Raw genomic sequence first — 24,741 nt, 5'->3', positions numbered from 1 at the left:
TCAAAACAGACAATTGAAATAGAAATGCGGTTGAGTTCCTCCCTCAGAGTGCATTCCAATCATTTCCCAACTGTCTGGCAGCCCACTAAATGGTCACCACACCAATAACACACCCAAACAAGCATGCCATGCCAGCCCTTCGGAATCCACCTCTCCCTCTCACCCTGTTTAGCTTCTGCTGCAAATCGTTTTCCTCTTAGTACAGAGATGCACATTTCCCCAAGTCATACACCACTGCATTATATAATTGCATACCTTTCAAAATGCAGTGCTTATCAAGTAACATGACAGACTGAAACCCTTTGTTTACATCCTGACTGAAATTTATCAGGAAGCCCCGTCAATCAGCACAGAGTGTATTATTTCAAATCTCCTTCAAGCCGTGCAGGTGCTCCTGTTCTTCTGACAGAGAAGAATGTTCGCTGACCCAACCAACACACAACCCACTGACCTCCACTCAGCACCAAGACCAACAAGTAAGGAAATAAATTCAATGCAACAGCCAGCATGTGCTAACAATGTTACGCTGAGGAAATCAAGAGCGCTGTGAAGAGAAGACTTACAAGCCGTGCAGGGCCCCATGGTTCAATCTGCCCTGATTTTCACCAGCGAGCGAGCTTAGAAACTTGGACTCCCCCCAGACGGGGGGGAGCTATCTTTGCAGTCAGACTCAGCGGTTATCCAATGTAAATGTTAAACCAAAGGCAAACACTACTGACCATGAGGAGGAAGTGGGAGGTTTGGCTACCTTGTTGCCTGGATATCAGGTGGTGCAGGATAACCAGACGAAGAGCAGACATTATTCATTCTTATAATGGACACAGCAGGGATAGCGGACTTTCCACTGGCTCGCAGGGACATGCGAAAGGCATTTTGTTTCAGAAAACATGAAAGGCGAAATGGAGGAACAAACTGTCATTTGGAAGTCTATCGCGGATGTGTTTTATGGTGTGTATGCGCCTGAATGTTCAGGGCCAACTTTTTTTTATGTGACAGCATACAAATTAACTTAAGAGAGAGACCAAACTTAAACCCAAAGTGAATTTACAGCCAGCTTTACTTTTCTGATAAATGAATCCTGATCCTGCTGGGTTGAACCAGCCATTAATGTAAACTCATTACATTATCATTGGCTGGGTCTCTAACTTCTAAATCTGATCAATATACTTTCAGTACGCTCTGGTTCAGCCATTTTAGTTGCCCATCGTAATGGCTCTTACAATAAATCATTTCCTGGTAACATGTTCTTACTTGTTGCTCTGTGGTGAACACTGTTTATGTGCTGATGCAAAAATTGCAATATTATGAGCATTGTATACAGTAACATAAATGCATAATTTATAATGTGCTTCTTGTACCCTTTAAATGATTTAGAATAATTCAGCTGTGCAGCATCCATACATGGCATCCTTGGCATTACCAAGAACTGGGATGTGACAGGCTCTGTGATTACGATATGTACTGCCAATCACAGGAATCTCAGACGTGAGCTATATCACTATTTCATTACCTGTTTTTAACAGCAAATGAATATTCTGTTAAACAGTCATGATGTCCATTGTCAAGCCATTTTTAATGGCTTTTTACAAGTTGATGAAAGAGGTGTTTACTCCCAAAAACATACACGCTTCATCATGCCCAACTTTGCTAATACAAGTCATAAAATACCAAGCAATGAGAAAAAAACACAATTGTTAGTCTAATCAATGAGTTCTGTGGAATTTTCCAGTAAGTTCTTGGTGAAGGAAGACGCCTTTGTCTTCTAAGGATTGGGTGTAGTCCTATTCATTCCTTAAGAGACTGGTTAATTATATAAGTAAACTTCAGGTCAGAATTTAAGCTGGGATTGTAGCAAGAGCCTATAATACACAACGGAATGTAGGATCACTGAAAAATTGGCATGTTATTGCTGGTTGTGTGTGGTTCTTAGAAGGACAGCTGTACATTGCCAGGCCTCTTCACAAAGAACTGGTCTTAATCTAGTCACAGTAAAAACACAGAGATTTTCTTCCACACAAAGCTGTCTCTACCAGATTGACATCAAACCATCATGCTAGAAATTCACACAAATTATAAATCGGTATTTAGCTTCAAGCTATATTGTAAATATTGTAAACATCTACATATTGAAAATAAGTATTATTACCATCCCTAGTTATGATTATTAGCATTAATAATCATTATTGTGCACCGTTGACATAATATATTACAATACACAGCTAGCAAATATTATTTGCATTTTATTAGCATCATGGAAGCCACAATGTGGGGTGTTAGCAGCGACCGAATGGCCATTGCTGATAGGCCAGGAGGCGGGGCTACCTGAGAGGAAGCTGGCGTTGCGCCGGTCGGCGTTCTGCTTGCGCAGACAGAAGGGGCTCTCCTGGTTCTCCGGAATGCTCCGGCAGTGGTCCGTCAGCAGCTCCATCAGCCGCCGCCGCCGGCGGAAGTTCATCCTGAACTGGTACAGCAGGTCCCCATCCGAAAAGTGGTTCTTATTGGTCACTGCGTGCGCAAACACACCCACAAACACACCATTACACAACGTCTTCACTTCTGCCTCCTGAATCCATCTGATTCTCCAGTGCAGCTTTGATGCTGATAGGTAAATTCATTCATTAAAAAAGTTACAGTTAAGTTGGGTTCACTTTTTCCCAAGTGCTGCAGCAATGATATTATAGCAAGAGAGGGCATGGTTGCCAGATTTGTCATCTTGAGCTCCACTGTAATGGGATTACAGCATTTGAATCCATCAAACACAGGGGAAATGATATGGATCATAACCGCCGGTTTAAAGTCTTTGATAGAGACCACTGAATACATCACAGCAGAACCCTGCTGAATGGGTTTCTATTTCTCTTCCATCTGATCTCTTATATTAGTGATCCTGTCAGTGAATTATGTAACTGAAAGATAAACTCACGCCCTTGTACCTGAGCAGTCTAAAACCTTGCCTTGTTTGTCTATGCCACAGAACCTTATCCAGTGCACACTCTGTGCAAAGAAACTCCAAACTTGTATTGTATTTTAACACTACACCAACATTCAAAGCTTTTTGAGTCAAAGTTCTGATATTTCAAATGTAATTTTTTCTTGAAAAATGATTTGACTATTTTCCTGCAATACTTAGATTAAGTATACATAACTTCAATGGAAAAACTTTATCTACAAGCTAGGAATGTTATAGCCATAACTTTATGATTTTTGGTTCAGAAAACGACAGCAGACACTGTCAATGTCCCTGACATGCTTTAATATAAATCCATTTGTAGCTAGGAAAATAATAAACCCGGACAGTACAGGGCATATTATGCCAATGCAAATCCATATGCCAACACAGGTGTGTGAGTGGAGCTGGAACGATAGTCATGATGGTTCACTTGTGTATTTACTGTCAATGAAAAAGAAATGCTATTATATTGCAATTCTGTCTGTGATTTTATATATATAATATATTTTTAAATGTAATCAAGATAAAGGTATGCCCAAGGTCATGCCAAAGTAAGAACTCAAGGTACAGGCACCTTAAAAATAATCATCAGGTCATCATCAGATGGCATCATCACGCCAGCACAGTGAATTCACAAACAGTCCGTGCCTGTAGCAAAAGAAGTTTCCGGACAGGCTGAAGGCGAGTTCCTGGAATGTCACCCACAGCTGAGCTGCAGCGCTGTGGGTGTTGGCAGCTCCGGTGAAAATTAATGATCCAGTCTGTAGTTACTGTGACCCATAATAAACCATAAACTGCATTTCAGCTGCTACGGTTACGCTCAGAAACACTACAGTCATGTTATGCATGCGCATACGAAACATAATAATCCACGCAATTATTAAGAGCTTGAAAGGGTGTACATTCTGCATAAAGAACTGTTCATACAGAATGACAGGTTGATTCATAAAGTACACAAGAGTCAAGGGGTTCACCCTTTATTCAAACGTAGAGCAATGGAAACACCTGGATTCATTCTAATGACATGCCTTTTCTTTAGTGAAAGGGAGCAGAAGCACTGAACTGTAATGATAGATGCCAACGAGTGGGAGATGTTCCTCTCACTTAATGACACTCCATGGGCCCCACTATCCTCCTTTCATGTGAAAGAACAGCCCCCTTAAAAAACAACCTTTCTCATGTTTGGCCTTAAGGTCAACCTTCTATGCGGGGGGGACTGTGCTGATCAAAGTCTGTTGGCCAGATGAAATCCTCGAGCAGGAAACCAGCTTGACTCTTCAGGGACTCTGGTATACAAGAGCGCATGTCTGATCTTCATAACTACCTGCTGGTGTGCTGGACTGTTGTGAATAACACTACATAACCAGACACACTCCACTACAAAGTAAATTAACTTTGGAGGTGTGCGTAGTGTTGTAAACTTTTACTGCATAGACCTGCAAACCCCCTTCTGAATGACTGGGCCCACTTGGGAGTAGTTTCAAAATAAGGTCGTTATTTTTTTCTTTTTCTCTGGCTGAACTCTTCATCTCTGGCAGCCAGTCACTGCACAGTAAACTACAGCTGGGGTGGGCTTTAGGGACCAAACAGGCGTCTCCCAGACCAGGAGAAATCGCACAACATGCCCCAAATTTTTTACAGAGCTCGACTCAATCATGCTACACCTCCAAAAGGGCCCTCCCAGCAGCTCACCGTGCTGAATGATGCCATGTTCCAGCAGTCTCCGCCCCAAAACTTCCGCCTCCTCCCTGGAGGCCACCTCTCCCTCCTGCAGGAGCCAATCCACGAACTCGGAGGCCACCAGAGCTCGCTCGAAAGCCTCGCCCTCCTCCTCCCGCGTCTGCAGCAGCGTGTTCTCCGTGTTCATCAGCCTATCACGGGAGAGGCGGGACGGTGAATGTTTTGGAATGAATCCGTCCTTCAAACTTCAACACCACCGTTAACTGTACTCTACAATGCCAGCTTGCAGGAGCTGCCCGTTAGCCAACTAGGTCAGCTGCTAAAATTTTCAGAATCAGTGTTCGCTATATCCACAGGCTCTATTCCGAGTATTCCAGGGAAAATCTGCCAATTGGTTTCTGGTACTTTGAAGCCTGCATTTATTGAGCCAGAGACCAATGCTACAACACCAGCCAGTACAATACTATTTCAATATAAATGCACCTCCGACACAATGCTACTGGTTTACAAATGGCTGACAAGCAATAAAATAAAATAAAAAACCCACATCAACAACATTGTAGTGTGGTTTTGCTGAGCCACGTTAACACATTGAACCAAGTGAAAAACAGAGCCGTTGGTGATGTCACTAATGCTGGTCAGTGAGGTGTGAGACCCTGACTGATGGTGTGACTTATCGCTCCAGTGGATCTGCAATGGACCATGTAGGCTGTAAACACCTATTTCTGCAATCCCTGCAGCATCGGTGTCCCTCAGTGACCAGAAGCCACCGGTTAACGCATGTAAAACCCCTTAAACAAAATGAAAACCATGATAGCAACACCACTGGCCAAGCCTCATTTAAAACAGGAACTGTTATGGAGAAACAAGGCAATAGGGTAGGCTCTATTACAGGGAAACTTATACAGGATACCGCCATCTGGTCACGTGACACTGCAGTAGCAGTGCTAGCCACCCTGCTATGTATTGTGTACATTATGATGACACACATTTGATTATTTTCCTCCTACTGCCTACTCCTTCATAAGAGATATAATGAATGGAAAAACTCCTATCTACTCTTATCACAGTAAGTCAACTTCCAGGACAATGTAATCCAGATGGTGGTCAAAATAAGATCCGCGTCAGTCTGATAACGGAAAATGTTCTATTCAAATCCTTTATTAATCACTAGTTTCATCAACTGCTTTGAGAGAATGGGCTCTAAATAAAAATGGAAAACCTCTGCTGGGGCGGACAGGACAGCATGACCTACTTCCTGACTGACCTATTAACTTCAAATCTTTGCCTTATTTGCTTCCAATAGAACAAATATTTTAACACAGTGTCAATTTGTTTTTATGATGTGCTTTGCAGGCTGCGCAGACAGGAGTGTGCTTAGATGGACAGAACTGCAAAATATCCTGCATGGCTGGCAAGAGGAAGGAAGGATCAGCTATCCATTTGGCTGGAGGACTAACCTTTCCCACCGCTCTAAGTTGGGGTCAGGGCACCAGAATGCTTTTTGGCTTTTTTGGCATCCAGAGTCTGTCATTTGCTTCTCCCAGTTAATGAGTACCTCCCATGTAGTGGTGTATAAAATGATTTACCCTGTACCTTTTTGCTTTGCTCTGTAGGAGGAACAGGCTGAAAATCACTCCACATAATGAACTGTATGGTCTACGCTGAAGAGGTGTGATGTGGGATAAACAGCCGTCAGAAAGATGCTGGAAAGTCAGAGAAGGCTTCTGTGATGTGGGCTTTTAAAATGGCTGCAAAAAGGCCTTAGAATTGGCTGACTGAAAAACTGGCTACATGACCTCTCAGCTGAATCAAGAGACAGAGGAATGTGCCCTGAAAAAGGGCATCCCTCACACATCTAAACAGAATATTTATCATCTGCCACTTTTCAATAGTTAACTGCAAGTTTACTGATCTTGTCTGTTGTATTGGAACCAACGAAATACCCTCAAAAAGTGCAAACCCCGCCTTCTGGTCATATTGGCAGGCTCAATTACACCAGGCAAGATCAATAGAGCACAGAAAAGCATTTGAATCCAAAACAAATACGTATTTGACCCAGGTCTGCTATTGACTTTCCTCTAACTGTGCTTAACTAAAGCTGGGCTTTAAAAAAAAACAAAACAAAAAAAAAAAACATTCAATAAATATTTTTAAACTGTCACAGATTTGCCAGGCCATAAATGTCTATTCTTAGTGTCGGAGGGAGGTGCCCGTGTCTCTGGTGACTGTGAGGAATGAGGCGAGCGAACGTGTCTCCCTGACAGCGGAACAGGATACGCTAGCAAACCGCGGCTGCACGCCAATTACAGAAATACAACCCTGCGCTCAGAAAACAGATGTCTCTCAGTGGACAATGTCTCATTACGTAAGGCTGTTGGTGTGGTGGCTCGAACCATAAACCATGGCCTGTCCCTGATCATGCAACAGGCCTGCTCTTGGGGCTACTCCACTTATCTAACACTACCACAACACCACTTCACATTGAAAACTTACCAGCTGAATATAATGACCATGTTTATTCACCAATCTCCATATCCAATACACGTTGACGTACCAGACATGATAGAAATTACTGGAACTATACATAATATGTCAAGCATTTAAAAAACCTTAACATATCATCCAAATGATTTAGCTCAAATTAGAACATCAATGCATTGGTGAAATGAGCTCACTTTATTTCGGGTTTCTTAGCTTGAAATTTTAAATATTAAATTAAGTGTTATTTTTACACACCACAGACAGATTTAGAAAATAAATCCCACCGGTGCACCTAATATAACTATGCTTTTACTTGCGGTTAACCACGTCCATTGAAAGTGTGACCACTGCAGGAAGACATTTGTTCCGCATTGATCCAGAACAAGAGTTATAGGGGAGTTACATGAACTCATTCAACTGGCTGAAATCTCCCATCAGCCTCAGCACAGCAACAAGTATGTCTGTAAATATCCCATATAAAATGTGGTTATAAACAGCCCTGTTACAGTTTAAACATTTAAAACCATTCAAATGCATCCTTTGAAACATTTTTGGGCATTTGTAAAATTCCTTGTTTGGGTTTTCAGAATACTGGACAGTGGTAATTAGTGTGGACATTTATATATCCGATCAGATCCATAGACTCCAATGTCTGTGGTATCTACTATCCATTTTGTACAGGCTAGAGAATGACCTTGAGTCTGCATCCAATTAAATACCATAAAAGGGCAAAGAAAAAAAACACTGCACTCTACACTTAACACCAAGGAAGATATACAGGTATCAAGGAAAATATCAGGTGTTCAGCATGTGGGAGGGGGGCTCCTTGTTATTAATGGTAAATGGACTGCATTTATATAGCGCTTTTATCCAAAGCGCTTTACAATTGATGCCTCTCATTCGCCAGAGCAGTTAGGGATTAGGTGTCTTGCTCAAGGACACTTCGACACGCCCAGGGCGGGGTTTGAACCAGCAACCCTCCGACTGCCAGACAATCGGTCTTACCTCCCGAGCTATGTCGCCCTATTACTGTGTGCAATTTCTTTTTAAAGGTCTCTGACAAGCAGGGGCAAGATGGTAAGCTACATTGTACAGGGGATCTTACCACCAGTGTGACATACCTCAGCTTATATTGTAGAAATAAACCTGTTTCTATTGGGGGGGAAATGACAGAGACCCAGAAATGAACAGCACAGGCTTGTCAGAAAGTAATAAAAAGGATAAGTACAGTCTCCCCTGTGCTGGGATAGAAGGCAGCCATGCCTTGAGAATAATTTGTGGTACTTTGATATCCATCCATATTCTCTCGTTTGCAAATATGCCACATTCATTCACTACGGCAAATTCTCTCATGTGTTAACTACAACAATGCCCGCATTTGACATTCAAGTATGTGTTCTGTGGTTGGCTAAGTGTTCACTTATGCAAGTCAGCCTGCAGTATCCTGAAACCCAGTTGGCTGGAAAATGTTCAAATATGTGAGTCAGCCTTATGAAAGCAGGGACATTATGAAAAAAATAGAAAATACAGAGAGCTGCATGCAGTGGACCAGACTATTTGTGTATTTGTGTACATTGAACTGTTTCTCTTTGCAATTTAAGCCTTGAATGACGAATATACTGTACTTGAATCATATGTCTTTATTTTTTATTGGCCGATTGATGAAAGATATTTGACCAACTAATTCTATTCATTAATGCATTAATGTCTTTAAAGGATCTTTCATTGTTAGGAGCCTATTGCATCAATAATATCTTAGAACTGAACCGTACAAGGTGTAAGAATAAAATCAGACTGCCAGGACATTTGTCATTTTGTGCAGCCCACACTATCCATATCCAAACTATCTACACAGCATCTGCATTTCAGCAGAGACTCCATTGTGGTATACCTCACTTTAAATACACGATAAACCTCAAACAGAAATGTGTGCAGTACATACTTTTCAAAAATTCTTTGCCCTCTCATAAAAACCTTGGCTTCATTGTCCAGAGGGAAGGTTCCGTCGTCTTTCCGGAAACGATAGAAGAGCTTCATGTCCTTGAAGTCCTTGTGTTCATCACACACTGCAACACATCAACATGCTCTGTTGGAGAAGAGCAGGCTGAACCCAGATACTGATTGAAGCAATATTGTATTTCATTATTGCATTTCATTCTAACCCATCTAATGCGGAACGATGACCTCCAAAAGCAATTACAATTTAAAACATGTTTGCTTGGAATTATGGTGCCAAACTCTCTGTACTTTACCATTTCTGTCCCTGCATTGCACACCTGAGTGCACATTTCTGACAGACTGGGAAATAATGCAGTGACTAGTTGGTCTTATGATACTGGCTTTTGCTGCATGAGGAACAGCCTTTTGGACAATATCACTGTATTCAGCTGTTGCACCTAGAATTTCAACTTAAGTAAAACTGGACTTTATACTGTTAATTTTCTTTGGTTCTCTAATTATTTGAATATGGATTTGAAATAGCAGTGGACTTCTATGATAATGGTACTGCAATGGAAACAGCTGAAGGATCAGTTGGTTGGCTGACTTGTATGTGTCTTTATATGACTTTATATCTCTAAAATAAATACAAGTAATTTAAGATACAAATAATAATTACTATCTTTAACAATTATTTTATCTTTTGAATTCAAAATGAACATTAAGATTCTGTGAAAGAGTCCAGAAGTGATTAGTGGGGCAGGGGTACAGTAGAGTATAGACACATCAATGCAATGGCCCTTATGGGGTTTATAAATCCATGCTACTGTATATGCAAGTAAATGCTTTCCCTGGAGGAGAGGCAATTTCACCATAACATTTTATTGACTGTATTTACTGCATTACAGTATTTTTGAAATTGGATCATATTTTGAATATTCTATTATACTCTATTTATTGCTATTTTGTCCTATGGCCATATTAGGGGCCTTGTCCCATAGAGGATGTACCGTGATGGATGATGCTGTGATCCAGAAGTTTCTGCATGATTCGGATGGCTGTTTCCCTGTCTGAGGCCTCCCTGTGCTCCATAAGCCAATCGATCAGTTCCTTGGCCACGAAGCAGTTGGGATAAGTACGGAGGTGATGTCGGCGGTCCTTGATGACCTTCCCCTCATGGAGACGGAGTCTGTATGGGAATCACACAGAAGGCTTAGCGTCTACCGTGGACCATTAAAACACTGCGTTATTGTGTTCTATTTATTAAAGACACAACTTTGCCATTTTCTTATCAGGGACCCTGCATAGTAGTAATGGCATAGAGTTCCAGTACATCTACCTCTACACAGCACAGGACAATATGCCAGCAAATAGGTATTTAATATGTACTTGTGTTATACCATACAGGATCCTCATCTAATAAAAATGATTACCACTGGCTGACTTTAGTTAATAGAAATCCATACAGTAGTCTGCCATTTCAGATTAATCACGCTGAGATATGCTTGCAAATAATTAATGTTTAAGGCTGACAATTCAAAAGTGAATCTGACTCATGCTTTTCTGAAAATCATTCATGTCATGTTCATTTTCATTCATTCATAAAGTGTGACTGAACAATTCTTCTTGGAAAAATTACATTCTGGTATGAATAAAACATTGCTGGATGTTTGGGATAGTTAATGAACAACCCAGTTTGTCTCAAGAGCCAAAATGGATGGGAACCCTTTGCCCCCAGTCAATTGAAAACCTTGTATTTTCTGGCATGCACTTCAATACGAGTATAACTGTAGCCATGAGATGCACTGCTACACCAACCAGAAAAAGGCAACCAGCCAGTGTCCAAGGTTAGCGAGCGCAACCATTTTACTTTCTCCATCCAAGTCCTTAATATGTAACCCGACATGGCAAATAAACTGCAAAAGCTTAGGGCCATTAAAATTACTGACAAGCAAAAAGCTGCCAAAATACCCCCTTCGCCATTCAGTTACACAACATATACAATACAGAGCTTTCAAATCATTCAAAAGAGTAGTGCAATATTTTTTCTGGTTGGCACAAAAGCGAGTAAGTCCTGGAATAAGTATTAATTTTCTCCACTAAGTGACGGTCAAAAAACATTTGGAGGGCCTGTTTAAAACTCAGATTCGGAATAATTTATACGCAGGAAGAATGCTCTAATCCTCACGCAGCAGAAACAAGAATAGCTCTCTGAAAAGTGTGAATTTCACACTGCGCTCAAACGTCTGGCAAACATTCAAACTGACGATTCAACACCGTGCAAACTTCTGGTAATAACAGACTGTGCAAACTTCTGGTAACATACATTGTAGACAAAAGACGATGGCACACATTAAAACATTTAACTAAATGCATCGTTAGTACCATTGCATGTTCCTACGACAATACATCTTTGCATAAGGATCACTGCCATTAATAGTACAGGTTTATTTATAACAATTTACAAGTGCAACCATACATTGTTCTTCAAACTCCAGTGCAAAGCACATCAGTGACAGCAAGTGTAATTCTGTGGCACAGCCAATGAGTGGATCTGCACTAAGTTAACATCAATTCACATTATGTCTCAACTATGGTTAAAGCTAACAGTTCTGACATGTTCCACTCTCTAGTCTACATGGTGAAACAAGGCTCGTTCACACCTTGCTCAGTGCAGGCCCAATGATAATTTCAATCACCATGCCTCAATTGCCCACAGGTGTTTGAAGCTGGAGTGTACAGTCACAGCCAGTCTAAAACTCCTGCACAGCATGGAATGCACATCGGATATCCAGAAGTTCTTCAAGCAGCGCACCTTTCTTAGATTACATAGGATTTGAACTTAGTGCCCTCTCACTGGAGCTAAACCCCTGCATGAGCTATTGACAACCTTAGGTTAACTGTCCCTTTTAGATATAGATGAACCAGTGGGTTGGGTCCCGGCCTGCTGTCATCGGTTAACTGGCTCATTGATACAACATTTTGTGAGCAAACTTAAGTTGTACATGTAGCTAAACAACAGATGCATAATGCTTGCTGTGAAATGAAACATGCTTGAGGTCTGAGCTCCCATCTTCTGTTGCAAGGAATGTACAACAATTAACTGTTTTTTTCAGTTATTTAAAAAAGAATTTAAACGGGAGAAAAGAAAGTATACAAAGTAAATAGCATGTCTTGTTCAGCAGTGAGGGGGGAAAAACTCAAACTGCAGCTTGCTCAGAATATGTTCATATACAGTAAATTACAAGGAATGGAAGAACACATGCTACATGCCCGGAAGCACCACACTTACCCCAATACTCAGTTACCCTCTGCATGAAAACACAGTCAGTAGGGGGACCAATGGCCAGCAGAATGGTACAAGCTGTGACCTCAAAGGACCATCTTATTGCACTTTCTCTTTGAAGGCACCTTTGCTGCCTTCAAGGTCTTTTCAGTTCAGAGCATGAGCATCACATGGCGGGTTACCGGCCAGCTCATTCATACAGACACCGCGTTCTCCTTTCCCCCGAGAGACGCAATACTGTGCTTTCCCAGGGCCCATAAATAGATTAATAACAAATCACTTTTCTACATGGAGCTGCGGCCCTTTTCCATTTCCCTGAACGAAGGAAAAGACGAGTGGCTGGAATTTTGACAACTTCATTTTGACAAATATTCATCAGATGGCAGGCGCCTCGTGGATTGCATTTGGCACCACAGCCCACGTGCCCAGTTTGAATGTAAACCATGCTTTGCATAAAAGGCCTGATAATCCTCCCTACATGTTTCAAACTGAAGACTTCAGGGATTTCAATCCCAATCCTGGAACGCCACAGTGTCTGCTGGTCATTGGGGTTTCAGTAAGCGATTGATTGGTTAAAGCAAACGCACACCTTGCTTCCAAGGCCATAATTGGCAGCTTATTAAAAGGAAACCACAAAAACCTGGGTTCTCTGGGATTGGAGTTTGGGATCCCGGCCCAAATCCTTGCCCGTATCTCTTGTATAAAAAGAAATTGGTCCACCACACAGGCTCATTGTGCTTCTGAATATTATCTTTTTATTAGATCAAATGGCTTTACAGTACATCCCAATACCCGCACTCTCAGAGAAAAGGTACAGTAGGGGGTACATTGTTGTTCTTTAAGAAACAAATTTCCCAAATGTACTCTGAAAGGCAAAATACTTTGTGTACTAATATCCATATTTTATGAGCAAAAAAGTTACCACTGAATTATTAAACCCATTGCTAATGGTGCAATTTTATGTACCTGCAGAGTACCACCCCATGACAAGCATTATGCCTTTTCAGGTACATTTTTGTATTTTCTTTTTAATCTGAGAGTGTGGGGAGCAAGGCACCTGTAGATATTATTTTTCCAATGAACCCCCCTCTTAATCTTTATAATAGCCTCCTAAAACATACAGGAGCTGCAGTAAGGATCTAACAAATGCTGGCAATTTATCATACTGATGTTATAAACTGGTAACAAATGACTCCCAGATAGACTTTTTATGTGTTCATACAAGAGACAGTGCCTCATAATGTGCCACTAATTCTAAAGATACTGACAGGTTTTACACACTGTGTACTGAACATGTCTGCACCATGTATTTCCCTGTGAGACAGGGGAAACCCCACATGTAGTATGGGCTCGGAATGTGTACCTCAGCTTTTGATGAGAATCATTGATTGACATGTTGATAAAACTATTTAGTCAACTGTAAACTGCAAAATTACTTTGTGCAATAAATGGCATAATGATGATAGTATGTTTTTTTCAGATCCATGGTTGTTACTGTATATGCTGGAAAACAGCCAGCTCAGGATACTACATAGTACTGATTCAAGTTCTGTATGAAAAAAAAATCAGACTGTCTGTTCCAGGCCCATGGAGCTCGGGTGGTATAATCCGCTAATGCACTAGCTCTGAAAGCACCAGCCCCATGTGAGGGATCAAGTCCTGACCCTGCCAGTGCCAACTTCAGCTAGGAGTTCTGTGAGAGAATGCACAGCTTCATCTCCCCAGGAGGGAGTTTTCCTGCCCCCTATCATCACACAATAAGGACTGTTTTGAGTGTTCAGGTGCCTCAATGTTGAAATGAAGAAAGCCACACTGTCTACTAAAGCAATTGGTTTCAGTTAATATGTTACAGCTATCAATTTGGATGCAGTAACTGCGATTGCTCACTTTTTCCATTTAACTTCATACCAGGGAGTAATTTGATGCTAGAAGGCTGAAATTCTGTTTTAATAATTCAAGCACTTGCACTAACTAATCGCCAGGCCACCAATGTACAGATACCCAGGCTTAAAACAAGGCTCACCAAACTTTGCTGCCAATGTGATATGAGCTAAATGAATTCACTGTCCTGCCTGAGGGGGTGGCCTATAAATGTGGCAGCAAACACCATCCCGTACCTTGCTGTTGAGAAAATTGCATAATTAGGACCATTTTAAGAAATGAAACCCTATGTGATGCACTTTCCACCAACTATCCACCTGAATGAGTACTGTGAAATGTGTCAAATTATAAACGTTAGGTTGTAGTGCATAAATATTTGCCACAACTGGCATAAAAAAAGAAAAATATACTCATGATTACGTTGGCCCACACATCGCTACATCTCAATATATTAACAAGAAATGTCATTGCTCAACCATCGATCAAGTGACTGAACATCAAAATAGAATAATTCCTCACTGTATGCGCAAGAGTGGGCTATGAAAACAGAAGCAAGACGAATATCGCCCTTGAGTGAAAGTTAATGAGAACCGATGTGCACCGACCACACAATAGCCTATAGTCAGTGACATAGCTGTAGTCACAACTGTCGATGGCAGTTAACTGAGCGCAATAAACGCAAACGCTTATCTTGACACGGCTTATATGCACCGTGAGCATTTGAATGAACCCACGCCTTTGTGTAGTAAACTGCATTGACACAATATGAAGGGAAGAGAGAGCCACTCCTACCTCAATTGCTCTCCGATGACAAGGACCTCGGCCATGCGTTCCAGCTCCGCAGTCTTTTTCTGCATAGTGTTTACCATATTGTCCATTTCTTATCAAACTTTTAGAAAAGGAACGCATTAGCAACAAAGCGAAATGATGTAACGAACTGTGACGCGTATAGGCGGCAGCTGTCAGTTTCTCCAGCAACCTATCAACAGCGATGTAGCTATTCACATAAAAATATTTTCGTATATATGCATGTACTACATTATAAAGACAATAATGTCCATAATCTTCTTTTTTTCAGTAGTTTTCAGTAATGTAGCGACGCGTGAACTCACCCAGCTACAAATAGTGTACTGTTTCTTTTCCGTGAGCTGCACGATGCAAGTGCTGAAGTGAGCGCATTTCACGAAGCAGACAATGCACTATGCCCCGTATGTTTATATAAACGAAATGCACAAATTCCCTACAATAGAGGTTGCACTCACCCAGTGTCAGATTAAAATACTTAATTATGCTTAATTAGGTTTGACTAGGTTTAAACTCAAGGGCAAGTTTTCCTGTCAAATACTGAAGTGCAACCATCATAATACTTTGTGATCATAATTCACATCAGGTCGCAACACGTCACGTCGATGAGCAAACCAGATTTTATGAGAAACAATTCCCCAAGAAAAAGAAATAGGACATGTACAAAAGAGCAATATCTGTTTTCGCTTCCCTCCAGATCCTGCTCGGAGGTCCTGCAGCCCGTGCAGTCCAAATTCTGCATGTATTCTAATATTTTACTGCACCTGCCTCCAAGCTCGAAAAACCGATTCATCCATTTCTATAAAATAAAGCGACAAGTGTATCCTGTTTGATTCCCCAAATTTCTTGAAGGGTTTTATTTACCAGTCACTTCGTGAGCACGTTTTGACCCACGGTTTACGACCCGCCTACAAGGGTTCTTATTGTCAGTGGCTGTGCGGAGATTTGTGGCCGGCTGGGCGTGTTTTATTTTCTTCAGGAGCCATTTGGTTTTGAAAAGAAGATATTCTGACACCTGTTTAATATTAAACATGTATAAAATAAAAATATGCATGATAATCTTCTCAGTAGCCCATTACTCGACCCCTTGGGCCAAGGTCACAAACCTTTAGTTGTACTCATCTGACTGACACCGCTGCTGAAAATGTTTCTAAGACCAGCTGGGATTGTAAACTGGTTTATGGTGGTTTAAACTGTTTTTGACACTTCTAGCGGGTCATAGCTGGTCTGCGGCTGGTCAAAGCTGGTCTCTAGCTGGACAAAGCTGGTCACGCTGGTGGAATAAGCTGGTGGTCAGCTAGCTTGGACCAGCTGACTAAATAGGTAGGCTGGTCAGCTTGTGAACAGCAGGGTTGACCAGCTAAAAGTGTAAAAAACACATCTTAACCAGTTTGACCTGCATAGGCTTGTTTCAGCAGGGATACTGGGCAATACTTAATAAACATGTAAACCTCACTCACATAAGCAAGAATCCCATTGCAAAACCCCAACTTTTCAACTGTATTTTCCATTTCAGCTGCTCTATCCAGTCATCTTTGCTATTTTATGTTTCAAAGCAATACTGTTTTTATGCATCCTGAAACCCATACAAGAGTTGCTTTTAGTTATTATACAACATTTGCTGACAGCTGTTTTGAAGCAGTGATTAGGGGATTGTAGCTACTATGTTGCAGGTTAAGTCTTGGCTGAACTGTTCTGTAAATAATCATCTGAACTGGTAAACAATGTAAAAGAAGTCAGCTAAGGGAAGGCATTACAGTTGCTATAGACAACAGTTACAAAGCCAACAATGTTTACCTTATTCGGCACACTTCATAATCAAGAATCATGATAATAAGATCAAGTATTCTTCTAAAGATATCTTTGACATTTGTACTGTTAACTACAATAACTGAAATAATAATTTTGCCTCTTGCTGTCGGCTGCCAGGTTCATACGGGGATATTAATACATAACTACCCAGATACTTCCTTCTGAATTGCCGTTTAAACAAAATACCTGTGAAGCAAAGACAACACACAATGCTGGAAAGCATATTTCAGTGTTTCAGCATAGTTTATTTTAAGTCCGTGTCTCATGTATATATGTGAGTTACTTCACAGCAATGTTCTGCTCTTTATTTAGACTGGCAAGTTTTTTTCAAGCTTTATTTTAGTGTTTTGGGATAATCATAATTTATTGTTTCCTTAATGCAGCCTAGGCACCAAGCTCTCAATATCCTTTTCTTTCTAGAACAGTCAGGAGTGTGTTTCTCATCCTTAGCCTCACTGTGTGTGTCCCAATGGGTCTCTACACATTTTGGCACCTTTTAGATGATAAAATGAAATCTGAGACATTAAAAGAGCTGAGGCCTGAGGCCTGCAGTGCTCACCCACCAGGCACCAACGAGAGATTTCAGAGAAATTTCAGAGCTACCTGTGAGACTTGTTTTCTGGTTACAGGGTGACCTCTTGAAAGATTGATGAGCCCCATTAAAAGGCCTTACACTTTTCATATGTAGGACCATTGCTATAGTAACTGTCCACATATTTACATATACTCTATCTCTCTGGCATTATTTAGACTGATTTACAACTAACGTGGAAGTGTGATTCTTTCCCCCACATTTTATTCTGTCTGGGCATGAGGGAGTTTAGGGCTACTTTGTGCATTTTTTGACCTTGGAAAAGTTCCCATTGTAATGTTGACAGATAACAGAAGGCGATTCAAAGAGAATCTGACAGAAACATACTCTAGCAAGTAGAAAGTAGACTATCATGAGAAAATGAATATGATCTGAACATCAATCGCTATTCTCCAGCCACAACACAAGGTGCCAGTTAAGCAACTGAATAGTGCAGTGTCATGAATATATCAGGGGTCGGTCTTTGAGTCCAGGCTTGAGGTAGTCTTAAATATTCACTGGCTCACTGGTAAATAATGAGTCTAAATGGCCTGTTCTCATCATGTACAGTATGCTTACTTTCTAGGTTGTTTTAACACTATTTAATATTAACCTACATTGTGATTTACTCTACCCGTGCCAAAATGAAAAAAGTTACAACACAAGCTTACATTTTTAATATGCTATGTAAAAATAATATTACATGCAGCCTTTTGATTCAATTGTTTTTTTCATTGGTTAAAAATGAAAGATAATAAATTCACTCATTAATAAAGTAATGAAGCAATAATAACACACCATATTTAACTTAATTGTGTATGTGAGTCCCAAAGCTATGCCTGTTGAAAATAATTGTACCACCACAAACATGATTTTTTTAAATGTTGGTCTATCCACTGTATTGATAGATATCTTAGTTCATACTAATTCTAATTAAATGTGTTCAGAGTTCATTCATTTCCTTATCAGCAGGAAATCATTGAGTGAAATCTCCCAAAGGTTAATCTTTAGTTTTATGTCTATTTTTATAGTCTACTGTCTGTGTAATGGAAACAAACATACTATCATCCAACCAGATGACTTTTAGAGATTGTTGCAGTATTTATTTTTTTTTTTTAACCCACATATATATTTCTGGTATCAATATATGTAATAATAGGGGAAATGGGGGGGAAATGAACTTTAGAAAAGGGCATTTCTAAATAATGTGCACAGCAAAATGTTCACTGTTAAATTTACTCTTACAGCGTATGTGGTCCTCATTGGACTTATATAACTCTGTTAGAGTTGAATCAACACTGGACATATTACTGTGCATGGGACTCAAGCCACAAGCCCAAACACTCTGCACATGCCAGTCGACAAAAATATAATCTTTCTGTCGTTCTGCTTGTGTTAAGATCAAGTGTAGAGAAATACATAACCTGTTCAGCACAACCAGTGCAACAGGACCAGCACAACATGAAATCATGAAACAGTGACGTTATCCATATGAAAACATTCCATTCTACACATGCCTTCCTTATTGTAGTACACTGAACTTAACGTGTGATCATGCTGGTAAATGTTGCTATCAAAAAAAATTATGCCATTATGTTGTCAATGAAACATTACCAAATACCAAAAGTTCAAAAATATTCATTCACCATGTTTTAGTGTGCAAATGAACAGACTATAGAGTCATCAGTTACCCCTTTCTTGAATCCATTCCTTATGGATTCTGTTCAGAAGAAATTGTGCAAGTGCACAGTCCCGGCAGAATTATTCGCATTCAGCTTGCCATTCTCATTCATAACCCACAACTGTATAGTTTTGTACTTAATTGCAACCTATAATTGCATTTTTAAAATGTCACGGCATATTTAATTTCCATTTATTGGTATTCTTTTCCTTGAGGGGCCAGCTGTGCATGGATATGCAAACCTTGAACCCACCAAACTGGGGCTGCTATTAAACATGCATAATTAAAGGAGGAAGTAGGTATACTATCTATGTCATATGTCAACCGATGCTCATATGGGAACTCAGAACTAGGCCTGTGCATTTTTTACGTCCCCTGCAATAGCTTCTATTAAACTGTGGCTAGTTTTTCAAATGTCTATCAGTACCAGTTCCTTTTAAAAAGGAGATAACAACCCTATCTCCTACTTTCAGAAAGAGGAACTTGAACAATTATAGTCATTCCCAATGGTCAGGTGAATGCTCCTGAAAAAAGCAATGTAGGTACATTTTGTGTGAGTAAGACCTGATCACAGTATTTAAATAATTGCATTTTTTCGATGCATATACAGTATACTCTATATATACAGTGCCCTCCATAAAGTCTGGAGCAGAGACATTTGTCTTGATTTAGCTCTGTACTCCACAACTTTAGTTTTGTAATAAAACTATGTGGTTAAAATGCACATTCTCAGCTTTTATTAAAGGGTATTTTGTATTCATTTCAGTGTGGTGAAACCAAACCTTATTGATGTGGCTTCACACTATTTATACATTTTATTTATTTATATATATTATGGCACTGTAATGTTTGGGACAAATGGCTTCACAGATATTTCTGATTAGTCTGGTGTTCAATTGCTTTTTCAGTGCAGGTGTAAGACAGCTTTGAGTATCTAGCCTTGATTCAAAGTCAATACCTGGAAGTTCTTTACTGGCCAAGTCAGATACCCAACCTGAATCCAACTGAACATGCATTTCATATGCTGAAGAGAGAACTTAAAGCAACTCAACCCCAAACAAGCAGGAGCTGATGACTGCAGTACAGGCCTGCCAGAGCATCACCAGAGAAGCTACTCAACACCTGGTGATGTCCATGGGTCAGAGACTTCAAGCAGTCATTGCATGCAAAGCATACACCACAAAGTACTAAACATGACTATTTTAAGTTAAGTAACATTATTATGTCTCAAACATTATTGTGCCCTGAAATGCGGGGCTCTGTACTTTACAATTGTACATTTGTAATCTGACAATTCACATGTATTTTTAAATGCATATTTTCAGCTTTTATTTAAGGGTATTTTAAAACACTTTGGTTTGAATCAATATTATTTGATTGGCTGTACTAAGAATTTGAATTAAAATTTTACACATTGAGAAAACAAGCTATTATGGTATTCATCCAGTCTATTCTTCCAGTGTATTCCTGCCCTCTAGTGGTAAGATCTGCACAATACAATTATGACAGTGGGACACTACGAGAACAGAAGCATACAGTGCAGCTCCAAACCTCCAAGTCTAATCACAGAGTTAATGGATTATTATTTTCTTTTTTCACTCACATGATGGAAATTTAATGGAACTAAACACTTGCACCAAATGTTTGTTTTAAAATTATAAGTGATTTCAAACTTTTGAATGTGAAGACAATTATTTTTTAATAACCGCATTAAGATTAAAATACTACAACCACATTCAAATTTGTTTGCTAAATCATCATAGACCTAACTTTAAGAGAGCACAAAGATATCTTTGGGTGACCCCATTATTTTATGTCATTGTTCACCCACATTATAACAAAGCATTTTGGACTACTGAACTAGACCAACCAAATATGAATAAAAAGCCATGAAAATAATGACCAGGAACATCAATTTTAACAACCAAATAGGAATATTATGACGCAGTCCTATTTGTTTGGTGGACCAAATGCACTCTAAATTCTTTCAAGCACAAATCCTAAATGTGTTCTCACATCCCCTCCCCTGGAACCCATGCTGACCTTCAAGACTTTGCCCTTAAATTACATTACATTACAGGCATTCGAACCTGCGACCTTTCGGTTACAAGCCCAGTTCCTTACCCAATGTGCTACACTCCGTCCTTAAATGCAGCCCCTTTTCAGTGTTTCAGATATGTGTTTCCATATTAAAGCTTAAAACCTGTTACTGTAAATATAGAAAAACTGGTGCCGTTAGACAAACACATACCACAAACTCAGCCTGTTTCAAATAATAAAAGTGATTTTAAATGAATTGGGTTCAATCAACATTTGTCAAAAATCGTGTCTTATGATTAAATTCATTTTTAAAATTTTCTAACAAAAACAAATTATAGTAATCATGCAAATTCAGTAATTGCCAAAATGTACCTGTGAACACGCCAAATTGTACTTGTGAAGAAAACAAAAGTCGCATTTATAATTGCAATTCAGGTTTCAGGAAGGACATTCATTGAATGCAAGCCTAAGTTCAAAAAAAAATCCTTAACAACTTTCATCGTGGACAGAGAACTGTAAACTCCTCAGTCAGCACTCCTACCGTGGAGTCAGTGCGTCGATTGCTCAGTGCTGAATATACCCATGCTTAATCCTCAGCACTGAGACACACTGAGCAGCAATAGTTTTTTTGAGTGCGAGTGTCAATACATGCTAACATTGCGTATAAATATTTACAAATCTGAGGCTAAAGTCCTGTTTTAGCTCTGCAGATACTAAATTACATTGATAAAAAGGAGGGGTTCTTGGAATTGACCTAACATCAAGGATACAGACACGCACACAGACACACAAACACATGCGCACAGACGCTCGCACACACATTACAGAACATGCTGTATATGTATAGCGAACTCCATCTTCAAACTTATCAAACTTCGCATGTGGTTAAAGTGCAGATAGATTCTCAGCTATTAAAGGGTATTTAAACATTTTGACTTCACCGTGTAGAAATTACGGCAGTTTTTATACATAGTTTTCCCATTTCAGGGCACCATAGTATTTGGGATAAATGGCTTCACATGTGTTTCTGATTAGTCAGGTGTGTTCAATTGCTTTCTTAGTGCAGGTATAAGAGAGCTTTCAGTATCTACTCTTGATTCTAGGCTTTTCATTGCTTTTGGAGTCGTTTATCGGTATTTGTCAACTCAAAAGGAATCAATTGTGAAACATGGTGGTGTTGACAATTTGGACATGTATGTCTTGTCACTTGTCTTCATTCATGATATAACTGCTGATAGCAGCAGAAGCAAGAGAAGCATCTTATCAGCTCAAGTTCAACCAAATGCCTCCAAATACATTGGACTGTTGGACAATGAACCCAAACATCATACTAAAGCAATGAAGAAGTTTTTCAAAGCCAAAAACAGCTAAATTCTTGAGTGGCCAAGTCATTCACCTTATTTGAAAACAATTTAACATGCGTTTTATATGTTGAATAGAAAACTTAAGGCAACTAGCCCCTGAAGAAAGCAGGATCCGAAGATGGCTGCAGTACAGCCCTGGCAGAGCATCACCAGAGAAGATACACTACACAGAACCAAGTGATGTCCAAGGGTCATAGACTTCAAGAAGTGATGGCATGCAAAGAATATGCGGAAAAGTACTAAACGTGACTAATTTCATTTACATAACAATTCATGTCCCAAACACTATGGTGCCCTGAAATGACTGTGTATGAAAAGTGCTATAATTTCTATATGGTGAAGTCAAAATGTTGAAATACCCTTCAAAATCTGCACTTTAACCACATGTGAAGTTTGGTTACAAATCTAAACCTATGGAGTAGAGATCCAAATTAAGAGAAAATATATGTCTCTGTCCCAAAAATTATGGAGTACACTGTATATGTTTATACATGCACATTATTCATTCTCAGCCATGGGTGGCTTGTTCTATATATAAGGTCAATTTGCACTCTTCTGTCCTGGGATCAGGCATGTCATATGGAGTGTGCAGCCAATCAGATGGTAGTGAATACTGGGTGCATGAGAATAAGATAAAAGGGCTTCCTACAGGAATATGTCTTTAGCCATTTTCAGCACTGACAGTACTGCATACAGAGTGAACATTGGTTTATTTTCTAAAGTAAAAGGATTGGGCATGCATTCAATTTTTTTTTAAGAATCTGCCCTCAAAATGCATTCTCTTAGCATTCATGTGTCCTCTTCAAGCAATTTGTTCTTCAGATGTGCTAGCCAGGGTTACGTTGAGTAGGCATGACAAAAAAACTTCACTCAGAGAGTAATGAATGGAGTGCTTGACAATCTTTGGCCTTCACCTCCCTTCACTGGCTTTGCAGAACATTTCCTGGTGTTTTGCCAATTGAATTCAGCCCAGGACTACAGCTGAGGAGGGCCGGGGCCCCAGAAGTTTCCTGGCAACTAATTAGCTAATCAGGTCTGCAGCTGTGAAATGCTAGGGGGCCACAGGAGTTGCTTAGCAACTGAACCTTAGGGTAGAGAAGCAGAAATTATGAGTACAGTTATAAAAGGTTGCCTGTATGGCAGGTTGTATAAACAAATATAGAAATTTTAATGCAATCCAGTTGTACTGTAGATTTTGGGCATTTTAGTCTCAACATTTTCAACTTGATTCAAGATATCTAAAATTCAATTCAATTCTGTGTATCAACTTGTGAAGATCACACATAAATTAACCTGCGGATATCTGCAGTACAACTGAGTTGCCACTGTGTACAAGTGCAGATATCACCAATGGATGTCATGGATGTCTGCATAAACACTATATGACCAAAAGTATTTGGACATCCCTTGGTCAGTGCTGTTTTTCATGTTGTGAGCTAGGTACCTAAGCTCCAGGGAAGGCAAATCATAATGCAATGACATTTTAGATGATTTTGTGCTTCCAACTTTGTAGCAAGAGTTTGGGGAAGGCCTTTCCTGTATCAGCATGACAATGCCCCGAGGCACACAGCGAGGTCCATACAGAAATGGTTTTGCCGAGATTGAGCCCAGACCTCAAGCCCATCCAACAACTTTGGGATCGATTGGAAAGCCAACTGCGAGCCCGGCCTAATGGCCTAATCAGTGCCCAACGTCACTAATGCTCTTCCGGGTGAATGAAAGCAAATGCCTGCAGCAATGCTCCAACATAAAGCATAAAGCCTTCCCAGAAGAGCAGAGGTTGTTATAGCAGTAATGGGTGGACTAACTTCACATTAATGCCCTTAATTTTGGATGAGATGTTGGATGTCAGGTAGTCACATACTTATGTAATGTAATAATTGGTCCATCAATATTGAAGATATCCTCAAACTACTTTATGGACATCTGCTTTATGTCCAGAATTATCAGTATGGATTTGAATTCAAATTTAAGCATAACATATGTGATGCTGCTTTTCAAATGTTTATTTATCTATTTATTATTTTCTTAATACTTTCTTAATACTTGGAAGAGGCTATTCATATATTCCCCCTTGCAAACAGACTACTGCTGGTGTCCCCATTGAAAGTTGTCAAATCTTTCAAAAAATCTTCATGGAAATGAATCCCTGCTGAGATTTGGGGGCACTACAGTGTTTGCCATAAGAACACTGCACCTTGTACCTGCTCGTTCCCAAATAATCCCATAACAGCCTTGAGTGAGTGGGAG

At 39.9% G+C, this 24,741-nt stretch overlaps 1 protein-coding gene and 1 long non-coding RNA gene across 4 annotated transcripts in view; one reads left to right on the top strand and one right to left on the bottom strand.

The window, feature by feature from the left end:
* Window positions 1-21,731, bottom strand: part of LOC118233806 (DEP domain-containing mTOR-interacting protein-like) — a 32,024-nt gene extending 10,293 nt beyond the window's left edge. Inside the window, exons 1-6 of one of the 3 annotated variants that reach the window (XM_035429783.1) lie at window positions 15,332-15,939; window positions 15,012-15,108; window positions 10,063-10,241; window positions 9,057-9,180; window positions 4,643-4,821; window positions 2,323-2,505 (exon numbers count right to left, since the gene is read on the bottom strand). In XM_035429783.1, coding sequence (XP_035285674.1) covers window positions 2,323-2,505; window positions 4,643-4,821; window positions 9,057-9,180; window positions 10,063-10,241; window positions 15,012-15,097 — 751 coding nt within the window. In that variant the 5' untranslated portion in view covers window positions 15,098-15,108; window positions 15,332-15,939. Of the gene's footprint in view, window positions 1-2,322; window positions 2,506-4,642; window positions 4,822-9,056; window positions 9,181-10,062; window positions 10,242-15,011; window positions 15,109-15,331; window positions 15,940-21,668 lie in introns of those variants that run through there. The other 2 variants (XM_035429784.1, XM_035429785.1) reach the window with 2 other exon arrangements.
* LOC118233808 lies at window positions 741-2,375 on the top strand. The gene is made up of 3 exons (XR_004766571.1): window positions 741-948; window positions 1,375-1,485; window positions 2,248-2,375. It is a non-coding gene; the product is annotated as an uncharacterized LOC118233808 (long non-coding RNA).
* Window positions 21,732-24,741: the final 3,010 nt, after the last annotated feature.

The sequence above is a fragment of the Anguilla anguilla genome, chromosome 8 (assembly GCF_013347855.1).
Source record: "Anguilla anguilla isolate fAngAng1 chromosome 8, fAngAng1.pri, whole genome shotgun sequence".
NCBI lineage: Eukaryota > Metazoa > Chordata > Actinopteri > Anguilliformes > Anguillidae > Anguilla > Anguilla anguilla.
The sequence above is the reverse complement of the archived record's forward strand: the minus strand, read 5'-3'. Positions and strand labels throughout refer to the sequence as shown.